Genomic DNA, 15056 nt, shown 5'->3' on the forward strand with positions numbered 1-15056 from the left:
ATGGCTGGGTCAAAGGATGTCAGAGGCACATCACAGAGGGATAGACTGCCCTCTGGAGGGCTGGCGAGGCTTTGAAAACTTGTTGGGTTTCCCACTCAACCTGTTTCCTCTGTAAATTGGGAAGATGATGGAAGGTATCCCCTCAGAGTGGGGGGATAGCATGAGGATGCATGCAAAGCCTGTGTTGGTGCTTTTGAAGTGACGGGAACTATTCAGTACCCCTTGGGCGGTGAGGCCATTTGGGCTGCCCAGCCACTCACAGTAGTGGATGATTGTGGCTGGGAACAAAGCATGGAAGCAGAGTGGCCTCATCCTCATGCTGGTGGGAGCTCACATTCCAGTTTGCCGTACCTAAAGCAGTTCATGTTGGAGAAACAAAGCCAAGGGTCCTAGTCTCCAGTTCACCTCCCAGGAGACAGTGGAGCTGTGGGTACATGGTGGGACCCGAGAAGAGGTGACCTTGGAGAAAAGGCCATGCTGACTGCAAGTCTCCCCCTCTTGGACCCTGGACAGCCCCCAGAACAGGCTTCTCAGTCACTGGGGGTGGGGAATGAATAGTCCTAAGAAGGAGAGAGCTATTGCTTCCCACCCTCAGGCCCGAGCAAGGTTGGTGGCCACAGGAGCCTGGGCTCTGAGGAGGGTTGGTCAGCCATCAGCGGGATCAAGGGCATGAGCATCTTTTGGGTAAGGGACAGATGGCCCTGACAGTGAAGGAAATTCTGCTGAGTCCAGCTTTGAAGGAGACTGATCTGTTCCATCCCCCCACACCCTGCCCCTTACCTCCCCGCCTACTCCATAGGAAAGACAGCAGGAGACAGTAATTTAGTTCTACCAGTTTATTACTACCAACCTGTCACCCTCCACCCTCATGCACACATGCTTAGTCATGTGACCCCATGGACTGCAGCCCGCCAAGCTCCTTTGTCCAAAGGATTCTGCATGCAAGAATACTGGAGTGGGTTGCCATTTCCTTCTCCAGGAGATCTTCCCAACCCAAGGACCAAACCCGTGTCTCCTGCATTGGTAGGCAGATTCTTTACCACTGAGCCACCTTGGAAGCACCCCCCCCCACCTCCCTCATATTTACACTGAAACTATCCCCCCCAAGATGGCTTCTACCAGAGTTTCTGGTTCTGAGTCCAAGTGTGTCTGCGAAGCAGGCAGTCCAAGACATGGTGGGCACTGTTTGCCCTCAGGCCAGTTGGGCCCTGGGAAAGAGTTACTCTGGGAATTCTGGGCACAAACTTGGTACTGGGGTCAAGGGAGGCCCCCTACCAACACTCTCTCCCTTCTGGAGCTCAAGGTCCATCGAAACCTTAGCAGAGTAAAGATGGAGTAGCAGACTCCACAATGTTAAGCTTTGCACTTTCTTTGCTTTTAAGGACCCATGTGAGAGGCCAGGTCTGGGCCTGGACCTCTGAGGGGCCAGTCTGTCCTTGGAAGCCAGGTCTGGCTCAGCCTTGGGGAAGTGTCATTTGAGGGGCTCGGAAGGTGCTTACTGACGTGTGGGCATTGACTTAAGCTGGGGCAATTGCAGCTTGGCTTGAGTTATATGAGAAGGTATGGAACGGAGGACCAGGAGCCATTTCATTTGGGAGCCCAAAGCCCCTCTAGCACCCTCAGTAAACCCCACTGGTGTCCGGGGCCATAGTAACAGGACAAAAGACATTTAACCATCACAGAATGTCAGAGTTAGCAAGGCCCTCAGAAACTATACATTCTTATCCTGACCCATCCTAGACTGAGACTGAAGAAAGCACTCGGTTGAAGGGGCACAATGATTTAGTGGCTAAACCTGTAAGAAAATTAAGGTGAAGGAAAGTAGGAAAGATACATGTGGCTTTCTTCAAACCTTTGAGAATCTGGATTCATCTGTGATCAGTTAGAGTCCTTTGCAATGGTCACCTTTCCCAGGGTGTTGAGATTGGACCTGAACCACTGACTTGGCCCCCTTTTCAGGATCATCACGACAAAGGAAGATGGTGTGGAGGCAAGGAGGGTTTGGAGGCCTTGGTGGCCTCTTGGTACCCCCCTTGCCTTGGCCGCAGCTGGAAGAGCTGTGCTGTCAGTAGCTGGTGGAGGGAGGCGACCGGGCTTGTGTGGCCTGTCATGCACTCCAGTTGCATCTGTAAGGCCTGGCCGGCCTCTGCTGCCCTAGGGGCCCTTGGGGGATCAGGGCCAGGATCAGTGCCAGTCCTCCAGCCTAGGGCCACCACGGGAGGCCGGGTCCATCCCCTCTCTGGCCTCAAGGGGCCCCAGACAGGGAGAGGCCATGCAGTTGCTCCTCGGTGCCCACCAGCTCCGCCTCATCACGCCCGCTCTCAGAGCCCTCGAAGCAGCCAGAGTCGCGTGGGATGTCCACCTTGGGCTCTGCCACTGTGCTCACCGCTGGCTCCTGGCCACTCTCTGTGCCCTCTTCCGCCTCCTCACTGCCAGCTGCCAGAGGCCAGGGAGGAAGAGGAATTGGGGGGGGGGCTCAGGCTTTAGCAGTGAGGGGGCTTCAGAAATCTCAGGGGCTCCTTTTGGGTGGAGGGACCCTGGGAAGCCCACTGGAGGCTGTCTCTCCCTCTGGGGGCCCACCACCACCCTCCCCCTGCCCCAAGTGCTGTCCAGGCCAGCTCTCCTGTCCAGGAGTGCAAACGTCTTCAGCACTGAGCTAGTAGCCAGGAAGCCTGCTCTTGCATCCTGGCCTCATCATTACCCAACACTGAGGCCTGGAGTCTGTGCCTCACCTCCTCTGGCCCCCTTTGATCTCACAGGACTTTGTAGAGGTCGAGAAAACTCTCCTAAAACCCCTTCTGCTCACAAGCTCTGCCCAGAGATGGGAATTCAAGTGTAGAAAGCACCTGTCCACTGCGGAGGGGCACCAGGGCAGGACTGGGGCAGGCCTCCCCACCCCACCCTTCCCACCCTCCACTCCTAAGCCCACTCACTGTCGTAGTCCAGCAGCAGCTCAGCGGCTGTGAGCAGCTTGGCCCGATGCTGCGGGTCCATGATGTTTAGCTCATTGAGGTGTGTTTCCCGTAGCTCTTTGAAGTCCTCCAGTGTCTGGTAGCCGTTGAGCAGCAGAGTGGATGTGTGCTCCTGTGGGCAGAAGCAGGCCACTTACCAGCCACCCCCACTGAAGACCCATCTCTCCGCCCGGAACTGACTTGCTCTGGCCCCCATCCCTTGCTCCTAGACATACGGGCAGGCCCCCCACTCAAACCTCAAGGCCGATGCGCTCCAGCAGCTCATGCAGAGTCTTGGTCTTGGGCCTCTTGCCCTTGCTCTGTCGGCGGCTGGGGCGCGCAGGCCCCACAGCCTCCTCGGGCAGCACATCCACATAGATGAACTTGAAAGAGCCCAGCCTGCCGTTGAGCAGGCCCAGCCATGTGCCCACGGGCGGCTTTTCAACGATCTGGATCACATCTCCTTTCTGTGGGAGGAGAGGAGAGTAGAACGGACAGAGGATGAGAGGGCCCCTTGGCCTCTTGCTGACACCACCTTACCCTGGCTCAGTGCAGCCTCCTGTATGGGTACAACCTGCCAGGCTCAACAGAGGCCTGAATGCTAACCTTACCTGCAGCTTCAGTGAGTCACGGTCATAGGGGCTGGGAGTGAAGTCGGTGTGGACTCGTGCCCGGCCACAGAAGGGGCCCGTGTACTGTGGTGCAGTTGATTCCTCCCCAAGGTTTCCAGAACCTGGGCTGGGGCTGCAGAGTTCACTGCCTGCAGGAAATGGGGCGGGGAGGAAGGTCATCTTTGTCCCCAGTTCAGCTGGGGCAGTGCCCAGCTGGTACCTTCCAGGGGGTCTGGCTAGAAATCCCAAGGGAAGAAAACTGAGCTCCAAGAAGTCTCACACTGCAGAAGTGATTCTGAACCAACCTCTCCGCCACCCTGATGAGCATAGCTTCAGGGGCCCCAGGCATGAAAATAGTTGACCATAAGAGGATCAAAGACTAGGCAAATTGGGAGAGTCTCTAGAAAACAACTGGGCCAACACCCCCAATGAGCAGATGAGGAAACTGAGACCAGTCAGGCTAAGTGAACTGCCCAAAGCATCTCACCTTATAATTGGCAGCCCTGGGTCTGTTAGACTCCAGGCTTCCTGACTCCCACTCCAGGGCTCCTGGAAGTCACCTTCCACCAAGAAGCCACACCGTGCATCAATATTACTTAATAAGACTCGGTGTCTAGCTACATCACATGGAAACTCAGATTCTTTCTGAGAAGGGCAGGATGAAGGGCGGAAGTGACTTTTAGTGGGGGTAAGGAAGTGTCTTTGGAGCAAGAGAAACATCAGAGAACTTGGAACTAATCATAAGGGTGAGAAAGGCAGTGCCTCTGTAGGTCTGCAGCTCACAGCCTGCAGAACCTCATTCAGGCAGGGCTGCTGAAAGCTCCTGTCCAGCCCCAGGGACATCTAGAAGATGCCAAGTGGAGCCCCGGGCCCAGCAAACCAAGGGCTTGTGTCCAGGAGGTGGAGTCTTCACAGCAGGAGAGCCAATACCCTGACCCCCAGCCTTGGATGTCAGAGGCCCAGGGAGCCCATAGCCTCTAGCTCCCCTTGAAAGATGGAGGAGGCCTAGACCAAGAGGGCAATGAGGTTCTTCCAGCCAGTGGAGGCTCCTGGAGGGCAGAATTAAATTCAAGACGGGGTCACCTTGGGAAAGTCACTTAACTTGCCTGAGCCTCAGTTTTCACATCAACGAAGTGGGGATAATAATATTACCACCCCATGAGATTGTTAGGAAGATTTAATTTCAAAAGACTGGGAAAGGTCCCAGCAGATTAACAGGAAAGATTCATTTCTTTTACCAACCCTCTCAGACAGTCACCTGTATGGTGTTCACCCTGTCCTTTCCTCCAGGGTCAGCAAGTGTGCCCCCATCTCCCACACTCACCTGTGGATGTCTGGCGGCTGAGAGCTGGGAGCTCCTGCTCCTCCTGCTCAGAAAAAGCCAGCGCCATCTTCTCAGGGCCGGGGCTGTCCAGGCTGCAGTCTGGAGACGTTGGGGACGCTGAGCCCTCCTCCAGAGTATCTCCCTGGAGGGGAGGAGAAGCAGGAAGCCCTGAGTAGCCTCGGTTGAGGTGCCCATGGGGCCGCCTCGGGTGCAGAGGAAGTGAGCCGGGGCTCCCGGGAGAGCTGGGGCCTGGCTGCCACCCCAGCCGTGCCTCTTGCAAGGCTGCAGGGCACCCTCTGGGCCCTAGTTTCCTCTTCTGTGAAGTGGGACTGAGAGTGCTTGCCCTGCCCATGGAATGAGGCTCCCTTGGTACCATGTGAACGTGCTGTGTCAGCCTGAAGTGCCCATGTACACACACAAAAAGTCTTGGTGCTGGAGTCTGAACCCAGAGGTGTTAATAGCGCATAGCCAGGCAGGTTACAGTGCTGAAGAGACTCACTACTTTTAACTATGTTCCTATGTGCGACACAGAGGATTTTAGTTCATCCTTACTCAAGGACAGGTGCTTGATCCTCCCAAGCTGACAGGTGAGAAGTCACGGAGGAATGTTCCCAAGGCCATGCAGGAACTCACAGCCCCGTCAGCCTGACTCCACAGCTGCTGGGCCTCCCCAGCCCTCAGTGCAGTTGTAACTCTTTCACTAGTTGACTGGGAATAAAAGCCCTGAGTTGTAGGGGCTGCCAGTTTCTGTGTTGTAAATACTTCCCATAGTGGCCAACAGATCTACCACCTAAATGAGCAGTGTGCATGCGTTCACAGTTGTGTGAAACTCTTTGTGACCCCATGGACTGTAGCCCACCAGGCTCCTGTGTCCATGGGATAGCCAAGGCAGGAATACTGGAGTGGGTTGCCATGCCCTTCTCCAGGGGTTCTTCCTGACCCAGGGATCGAACCCGCATCTCCTATGGCTCCTGCATTGGCAGGCAGAATCTTTACCACTGCGCCACCAGGGAAGCCAGCATGAGCGGCAGCATTGGCTATTTGCACCCCCCAGCCACTGGGACAAGGGCACAGAGCACAGTGAAAGGCGGGACAAGAGTTAGGAAGTGAATTTTGAAGACTGACTTTACTCTTTTTCTTCTTAAAATAATTGATTTAATTCTAAGTTGGTATAAATTAATTTTCAATAATGCTTGTATCTCACACCTGGCTCATGAAATTACTGAAGATTTGAGCAACTGCTGTCTTGAGCTGGCAGGAGTCTGCTAGCTAGCGGGAGCTAACTCCAGCACACTGCTGCCAGGGTGCCTCCTCTGAGAGCCAGGAGCAAACCAGACGCCCGGTGTGACTTCACCTACTTGGATGTGCCTGCAGCACAGCTGTCTGTCTTGCCCTCCCTCCCTGGGCCAAGGCCAGCCTTTTTTTAAAAAAAAAAAAAACCTTTTTATTTTGTATTGGAATATAGCCAGTTAACAATGTTGTGATCGTTTCAGGTGGACAGCGAAGGGACTCAGCTATACATGTATGTATTCTACCCCAAACCCCGTCCCCACGGCCAGCCTTCTCGATTTTCTTTCTTCGGGCATCTTTGAATCAAGCCTTTCCAATCTCAGTGGCTCATTTCAAGTAAAACTTCATGGTGAATGAACATGCCCCAGGCTATCTCATCTCCTCAGGTCAGTCTCCCGAGGAGGCTTGTTTCCCAGACTTTCATCCCTCCTCAGACCCCACTCCTGCTCCCTCAGGACCGTGCCTGCCTGCCACGTGCTTGGCTGGGGGAACTCCCTTCCCATGGTGACCTTCGTGCTTGTATGGGGCCAGGCAGTGTGCCCAGGCAGTGGCTCTCCTGACGGACATGCTCACCCCCGACTAGACCGCTGCTTTTCCTTGTGGCACCCGCCCCAACCCGCGGAGTCCCTGGGTCCCAGGCCTCACCATCTCCTCTGACAGGGCCTTCACCATCTTCTTGCCCGTCTTCCTGTTCATGGTTCGGGAAATCACCGCTCTCCACTTCTTCCCCAGCTTCTTGCCGCTCTTCTCGGCATCCTCTGGGGTCGGCACACCTGACTCATCTTCTGGAATCTGTGACAAGAAATTTGGAGATTCGGGAACCTAGGTGGCCATGTCTGGGTCCAGGACTTGGGAGCAGAAGGAGGCCTTGGGGTCCAGGTAAACCCTGGAGGGGTGGGAAAGAGAGGTCCCTATCCTCATTTTAGCCCCAGACCTATTCTTGGCCCTATTCATTCAGATTTAAATTGGCAATTTGCAAACGAAAAGAATGCAGATGAAGCTTTAGGGCCTAGAATTTTGGTGGGTGCAGAGGTAGGCCCAAAGTGTTTAAAAAGGCTTTGCCTCCACAATCCTAAAATCCTCTTTCCCCTCCCTCCCTCCCTCCCTCCCCTCCACTCCCCAATCCAGGGCCCGCAGCCAGATCCCCCAAGGAGGCTCTGGAACTCACATTATCATCCAGATTAAATTCCTTCTCGCTCACCACAGGGGAGCTGGGTTTGGATTTGGCAAAATCTTTGAAGCTGCTGGAGCGCTGAAGGGAGAGCTGGGAGAAGCAGAAGTGTTACCAGGAGTTAAATTGTGTTGCATTACAATTGTGGTCAGTAAGGAGCACAGAGCTGTTCTTGCTCCCAACACAGCGCGTTTAAACCAGGGCTGGGCCCAGAGCTGAGAGGTGACGCTGCAAGTCCTCATCCTGCTCTTCAGCAGCGAGCGGTCCCCTTAAGCAGGCTCCTCACCTCAGGAGCCTCAACCCAGTCAGGCCACAGGCTGAGCCCACTGTTCCACCAGCACCTTAATTCTGGTCCCCAGAACCCTGTAGTAAAAGATTAAATGTGTCTGAGGAAACGCGTGTCTACTACTGGAGACCTACCTCATGTGCAACAGCGTCACCTCTTCATGCAGTACAGCAAACCCTCCAAAACCCCACAGCCCGGCCTCCAGGCTCTCTCTTCCCCAGGCCTGGTTTCCTGTGACGGATCGTGGGAAACACACTGGGGCCCTCAGCCTGACACATCGATATCCCAAGAGAGAGGGCTGTGACACATTGTTGTCCCATCCAAGGGCCAGTAAGACTGGCATTATGCGTTCTGGAAAGCCATGGTACAGACTGAATGAGAAAAGGTTTGGGACATCAATGATTGGTTCTAACATAATAAAAGAATGCTGCCAGTTTCTGTCTTCATCTCTGCTTTTAATCTCAGCTGCTAATGAGCTGGCTACTCTACACACTTGCCAGTGTTCAGATTTGTTGTTGTTTAGTCACTAAGTCCTGTCCGATTCATTGTGACCCCCATGGGACCCCTATGGACTGTAGCCCACCAGGCTCCTCTGTCCATGGCTCAACCTATTGCGGATGAAAACTGTTGCCCATCTCCGCTGTATCAGCAAACAAAGGATGCCATGGCCATCCAACCATCAGTCACCCCACGGTGAGCCTGGAGGCACCAGGATGCAGACTGGCTGCCAGCTGCCAGGCTCTTAGCCACTTCAGCCACCACTGATGATGCTCCCTGAGGGGACACAGGATGGGAAAGAACACAATACTGGCCCTTATCTTTGCAAAGCAAAGGAATAACTTCAATAAGCGCAGACTCTTGCATCTTCCCATAACACAGAGAAGTGCTAAATTTATTTACTTGGGTTGTCTAGTTTTCTTTAACTAACAGTAATCTTTTGATATTCTGACTACCTGGTCTTTGTTACAAAACTCCTTTGTATTCTGGCCCCTCCCTTACCTCTCCGGAGCAGTCCCTCAGAGCTATCTGAGAGGCTTCCCCCATCCCCCATCCCCCACCCCCCAAGTCCTCAGAAAGTCCACTCAATAAACCATAATTCTCAACTTTTAGGTTATGCATTTTTTTTTCAGTCGACAGCACTGATAAGCCTGTTTTCAGGAAATGAGCTTTCTTAACTGCACATGCATGCACATGGCAAGATAGTAGGAGAAAGTGGGGCCAGGTAAGGAGAGCTGACTTGAGACACAAGAAGGGGAGGCTGAACCCGAATCAAGTCAAGACCAGAGGTGCACACAGGAACCAGGGTTCACAGATGGCCAGACAGATAGAGTGGGGTCGGCTGCAGACACCAGAGATAAGGCCTTGAGGAACTGAAGCCCCAAACCTGCACAAAGTTGAAAGTTTCACATCCTCTTTCCTACGAAAGGGGGGTCCAGTGACAATCCCCCAGGGCAGGGGCAGTATCACACACACCCCCATACACATAATTGGTCCCCCGCTCCCAGGGACTACCGTGGAACACTTCAGTTCCCTTGGTCTTGACCAAGAGCAAGTCAGTAATCAGGGGCAGCGACCACACCTTCCGAGAGGTCACAGCAAGCTAGAGGACCAGAAACCAGGTCAGCGGCCAGGTCAAGCAGATACCACCACCATGAAGGCCTACTGGGTGAGGCGCCTGCATCCTTAGGAAGAAAGCCCCTTACATGTGATGCGGGGGAGCTGGGAAAGGGACCTGAGTGGTACAGGGCATGGTGGTGGGGTGACCGCTCCTATTCCTATGCATCTCTTCCATCCTCCTTCCCTGGTTTTCCCTACCCACTATTTTTTCCTCTTTTTCTCCCTTGTTCTCCCCTTCTCTCCTCCACCTTCCATTCATTTCCCCCCTCTTGTATAGCTAGGATGCAGCTGCCTGGATAACTTCCTCCTCTTATTGCCTGGAAACGAGGGAACAGAGAGAGGGTGGGCACCAGGCTGGCCCGGGCCCAAGGAGGGTAGGCTGGGCGCCTATATTTAGGCTGATCAGGTCTATTGTGGCTTTCCCTTCACCAGGCCCGAGTCTGGTCTGCAGACAGGAGGCTGAGAGTCGCCCCTGAAGCCCCAGGGACCAGTGAGCCTGGAAAGCCCGCAGCAGGGAAGGCATGGGGCCGGAAGTGGGCTTTGTTGAGGAAGAGTAAACTGACCGCTAGGCTGCCCTCTAATTGCAGTTCTTTCCTTTTCCTGTCATTAATCTGCCGTCGTCGGGGTTTGGGGGTGGCTGGGAGGGCAGCTTTTTGGCTCCTGGGACCTCTGTCCCAGCTTTAGCTCAAAATGGGAGAAAACAATCTAAAAGGCCCATGGGGACGGCGCTGGAACGTGGGCCTGGCCGGCTGCTCCTCAACCCTGGCCTGGGTACACAGAAAGGACTAGAAAAATTCTTTGGGGGACTAAGGATAAGGGTCTTTTGCCCGGCCCACCTCTAAACTCAGGAGCACCCCAAATATCCTGAATGCCTTTCAATGAGTCTGAAGTGACTCATATGTCCAGGTATGAGTGGAAATCCTTGAGCCCTTTTGGATTTTCTGCCTGGCCTCCCTGTAGGGTGAGGCCTTCCTGGGGGTCCTGGGCTGGAGGTGGTACCATACACTGTAAGCCCCATTTTCATGTCTAAGGGGAGTATGCGGGCCTCTCGGAAAGAACTACTGTTTGGGCGTCACACGTTGCTGAGTGTGACCTTCGGTAAGTTTCTTTATCTTCCCCAAACCTCAGTCTCTTTATTTGGTGTCAGCTGGCAAGAGTTCACATCTTGCTTCTGCCATGGAGCAGCTGTGTAAAGCTGGGTGAATTTCTCAATTTCTCTGGGCTTCTGTTTCCTCATGGGTGAAATGAAGAGCATAGCACCCATCTCACTGGGTTGTTGTGAGGCAGAGAAGGGTGAGCATGGGACATGGCAACCCCTCACGGCTCCTATCCCTCGCCTTCCCTACAATCAACCATAGCTTCTCCCATCCTTCAGAACCCAGTTTAACTGGAAACAACTCAAACACTCATCAGCTGTAGAGAGGACCTGTGAACTGTGGCAGAGTCACACGAGGGGATAGCACACGGCAGTGAACTTCGTGCAACCCTCCCCAGCAATATGGTGCTCACAGCTACACTGTTGGGCAGAAGAGACCTGCCACCAGGGTATACTATATGGTTCCCTGTACAGAAAGTTCAAAACTAATCCATGCAGTTGGAAGTCAGGAGAGTGGTTGGTTACCTTTGGGGGAAAGGGGGCATGCAGTGACTGGCAGGGGCATGAGGGAAACTTCTGGAGTGTTGGAAGTGTTCTGTGTGATCCAGGGGCTGCCTACATGGGGATGCTCACTTTACAGAAAGCCGTCGAGTGTTACATTTGTGATGTACATGCTTCTTTGTATGGATATTATACTTCAATAAAAAGGATTTTCAAATCTAGTTTTAAAGGCACTGCCCCCCTGCAGGAAGCTTCCCCCATCGCCCCCTCAGAGGCTCACCCTGCTGGGCCTGGCATCTTCCCTGCTTTCTAAGCAAGTGCGGCTTTCCAGCGTCTCTCCAGCCCCATCCCAGGTGTCTCTGTTGCTATGCTGTCTGCTCCTTCAGCGTACCGGTCGCATACTGAGCACCCTCTGGGCTCTGGACACTGGCCTGTGCATGTGTGGGAATCCAGTAATGAGAGGTCGAGTACCTCCCCTGTGCCCCGTGCCTTGCCAAGCACTGTGTGTGTGTCCACTCACTTCAGCCTCCCTGCAGCCCCGTCTTACACCCACTCTTTCCAGCTGGGGACACTGAAACTGGGAGAAATGAAGCATCCTAGATGGAGTGACACAGTAGGTGGAGGCCAGCGTCAAGCCCATGTCTGAGATTCTGGAAGCTTCTGCTTGTTACTGTGCTCAGAGCTCACGAAGTCACCTCCTCATACAGAAGTGGATTAAGGGTAATGGTGACTGCAGGTGGGATTTGGAAGAAGCTACCAGGAGAGCAGGTGGGAGCATGGAGGGAGAAGGGCTCTAGAGGGCTTCGTGGAGGAGGAGGCACCTTTGAGCTAGGCTGTCCTGGGGATCCAGGATTGCTCCAGGTGAAGCTGGGAAGGGTTTGATCAAGAATGATGATGGAATGGTGAGTATACCAGTGTTTGGGGTGAATGGTGGAGCAGAAAAGGCCACGGAAGGCCCTCGCCAGCCATGGTGTTAGCCTGTGAGCAATGAGGAGCCATGGAAAATATGAAGCGCTTGCTAGTGGCAGGGGTAGAGGGTGGCATACCAAGGTGTGCTGTAGGAAGGGAGCCAGCAAAAGTAATGTGCCAAGATTGCAGAAGAGAGGGGCAGGGAGAGACTGGAAGGAGTGGACAAGTGACCCCTCAGATAGGAGCCTTGAGTCCTCTCCATTTTCCCTGGGGGCAGGTCTGGGATGTAGTGAAGAGTAGGTGTGCGATGGGGTAGGACTATCCTTAGGGGAGGCAGGTCCTAGGACAAACTCCTGTCCACTGCCTATATTCCAGCAGATCAGGGAGAGTGCAAAGAGACGCTTTGATGGAGGCAAGAGTCTCCAAAAGGCAGCCAAGGGGTATTGCCTCCCCCAACCTCCCTCCCCCTTCAACCTGGGCATCTCCTCAGTCCTTCATGACACACACATCCTGACCCCACCACCCTGGAAGGCTCGTTCCTGACTCTGCTTGGGGCTCCTTGGAAGGTCACTCAGTCCATAGCCATCTGGGCCTGCCATGCAGAGCCCTTCTGCTGATAGGTTGAGTATTTTATGCTCATCAGACTTCTCCAGTGTTTTTGAGGTCAGTAGAGAGATGAGAGTAGAGGGAGAAGGGGTTAAGACTCTGGACACTGACAGATCTTGGCTTCACTCCCTGCTTGGCAGCTTCCTAGCTGTGTGTCCTTGAGTAAATCACTTCACCTCTCTGTGCCTTGGCCGTAAAGTAAAAACAACACTGGCCCCCACCTCACAAGGCTGTTGTGAAGAGCCAATGAGCTAAGAGATGAGTGCAGAGCATAGCACCCGACATCTGGTGAGCTACCAGGTCTTATTTTCTCCACTTCAGGGCTGGGGCCGTGGCTTGTTTTTGGCAGTGGGCTCTCTGCCCCCACCCACGGCTTCAGCGTGCACCCCTTCATGTGCACAGGCACACATGTGATAGTGCACTGGCATGTACTGTTGCAAGTGATCCATACAACCTCCTGAGGTGGGCAGGTCAGGACCTATCCCTCTTTGTCAAGGTCCCCAGCACTTCCTCCACTCACTCCACACTAGCCTTTGTACTATTCCCTCCACCACGTTGCCTTGGCCTCTGAGGGGCAGGGACGTGCCCAAGTCACAGAGCTGGAGCTGTGCTGCTGCCTCCTGGCCTGGGGAAGCTGCTGTGTCCGCCTTCTGGAAAGCTGGTTTGTCTAAGAGTGCTTCCAGGGGATGCGGCTGGGAGAGTGGCTCTGGGGGCTGGCCCAGGCTCTGATGGGCTGAGGCAGGGTTTGCCAGGCCGATGTTGCCCTAGAGGACATGGCCCTCAGAGGGCTGCAACAGCCTGGACTCTCCTGGGAGAGGCCTGTGGGGAATCCCAGGAACCCACCAAACCCAGAATCTGGATGATGGAAGTGGGGAGAGAAAATGGGGCTTCTGGCTCCTGTGAGCCTTCAGGCCCCTCCACCTGAGGCGGCACAGGCTGCTTGTGTGAAGTGTCAGCTCTTTCTCAGACTCTTTTCTCCGCTCAGCTCCCCTGTGGCTTGAGGCCCAGCAGTGTCTTGGGCGGTCTCCGTTTCCCACCCCCATCAGCCGAAGAGCAAGGGGAAGTGGACCCACTCGCTGAGGAGGGCCAGCCAAGGGCAAGTCTGCCAGGTTAGTCTGCCGGGGCTGGCGCTGTGTGGTGCTTGGACAGGGGTGACAGAGCCTGTGTGAAGAGTGGTGAATCTCTTTCCCACCCGCCCACCTCCACTGCAACCTCAGCGAAGCGGCTGGGGTGGGGGAGAATACAGCCGGAAGTGGCAGCCACCCCAGGACTTGAGGGGGAGCAGGATATACACCCCAGTGCCCGAGGCTCGGCTTCTCAGCTGGTTTGGTCTCTGCCTGGGAGCCGCTCCTCTGACAAAGGGGCTCCCCCACGGAGCACCTGGGCTAGGCTCCAGGGGAAAGCAGCAGGGCACCATGGAGGCCTGGAGGCCCCGGACCTTGGCCTGTGGCTATGCTTGGCCTCTCCGATCTGCTTCAGGCCTAGTTGGGATGGTCCTAGGATCCTGCTGGGTGTGTGGATGTACCTGCTGATGGTTGGGGAGAATCTGACAATTGAGTCCAAGATTGAAGTGTAGAAATCCTCAAATTCAGCTAGAGAAACCTAAATGTGGCAGAGCCTTCAAGGAATCTTCTAGGCTGGCCTCAAAACTCCAGGAAGATGAGCAGATGCTTTTCTTCCTGGCCTTTAAAATATGCCTGCTCCCCACCCACAGAATTTTTCCCCCTCAGCCCTCACTCCCACGCCTCATCTCAGCAGCTTCATTTCTCATTCTTCACAAATAATTTCTCCCCAGCTGGGAAGAACCTGCATGCCCCCTGCAACCCACTGCGGGTTTGGAGGCCCTTTCCCTGAATCTGGAAATCTGGGCTGCATCTTCAGGTGGCCCCCTCTCCTGTGGGCCCCTGGGAGCTACAACAAAGCTGAATGAAGATGGCCAAGCTCAGGCTAGGGCCAAAGGGCAGGGGCTCTGTGAGCATCATGGCTCCTGGCCGGGCAGCCCAGTGGAGCCCTGTGAGTGAGATGGCTCCTGAGAGGCAGGCTCGCGAGGGACCGTTGTAGGGGAGAGACTAAATACAGTCTAAGGTTCAACTTGAGAATTGTATTCTGTAATTCTTAAATTCTAGTCTAGGATTCTAGTCCCCAATTTTAAGTCTCTTACCCTGGTAGTGTTGAATCCTGCAACTCAAGGCTGCCAAGAGTGTATTCGATAACTCTGTTTCTCTACAATTTGGGACGTCTCTCCTGGATTTCTGTTACTAGTCCCATGCCCTTGGGAGAATGGCCCTCACCTACAGACTCAACAGAAGGTCTTTGGCTCTTCCCACTTCTGTGAGTTCTGGAGAGGATGGGCTGAGAGAGCAGAGGGAAGGAAGCAACAGGTTCCCAAAGATGCTCCTCACCTTTTTCTTCTGAGTAGGCTCCTTCTCGCTGGCGTTGGAGGGCTTACGGCGCAACATGGTCCTCTATCCTGGTGATACTCCGTGCCTGCTCTCCTAGGTGTCGAGATGCGGAGGCCTCTTGCTCAGCCTCGCCAGTACTGTCCAGGGGCCACGGCATGGACTGAGCCTGTGGCTGCCACTGTGACTGCTGCACTGGCAGCTTGGGGGTGCGGGCCATGGACACCCGGCGGCAGCGGCATACAGGAAGCCCCGTCACGTGACCTACTCTTACAGCAATCGCAGCCCCTGCTGG

The 15056-nt window shown here is 54.5% G+C and overlaps 1 protein-coding gene across 1 annotated transcript; it reads right to left on the minus strand.

The window, feature by feature from the left end:
• Window positions 1-1745: 1745 nt before the first annotated feature.
• SASH3 (SAM and SH3 domain containing 3) lies at window positions 1746-14821 on the minus strand. Its single transcript, XM_068962950.1, has 8 exons — window positions 14765-14821; window positions 7345-7440; window positions 6822-6968; window positions 4887-5028; window positions 3563-3711; window positions 3209-3418; window positions 2934-3084; window positions 1746-2436 (listed from the first exon to the last, which is right to left on the minus strand). Exons 1-8 carry the CDS (start codon window positions 14819-14821, stop codon window positions 2246-2248), a joined length of 1143 nt encoding a protein of 380 aa, XP_068819051.1. The 3' UTR covers window positions 1746-2245.
• Between the last annotated feature and the right edge of the window lie 235 nt (window positions 14822-15056).

This window comes from Capricornis sumatraensis, chromosome X (assembly GCF_032405125.1).
Source record: "Capricornis sumatraensis isolate serow.1 chromosome X, serow.2, whole genome shotgun sequence".
Taxonomy (NCBI): domain Eukaryota; kingdom Metazoa; phylum Chordata; class Mammalia; order Artiodactyla; family Bovidae; genus Capricornis; species Capricornis sumatraensis.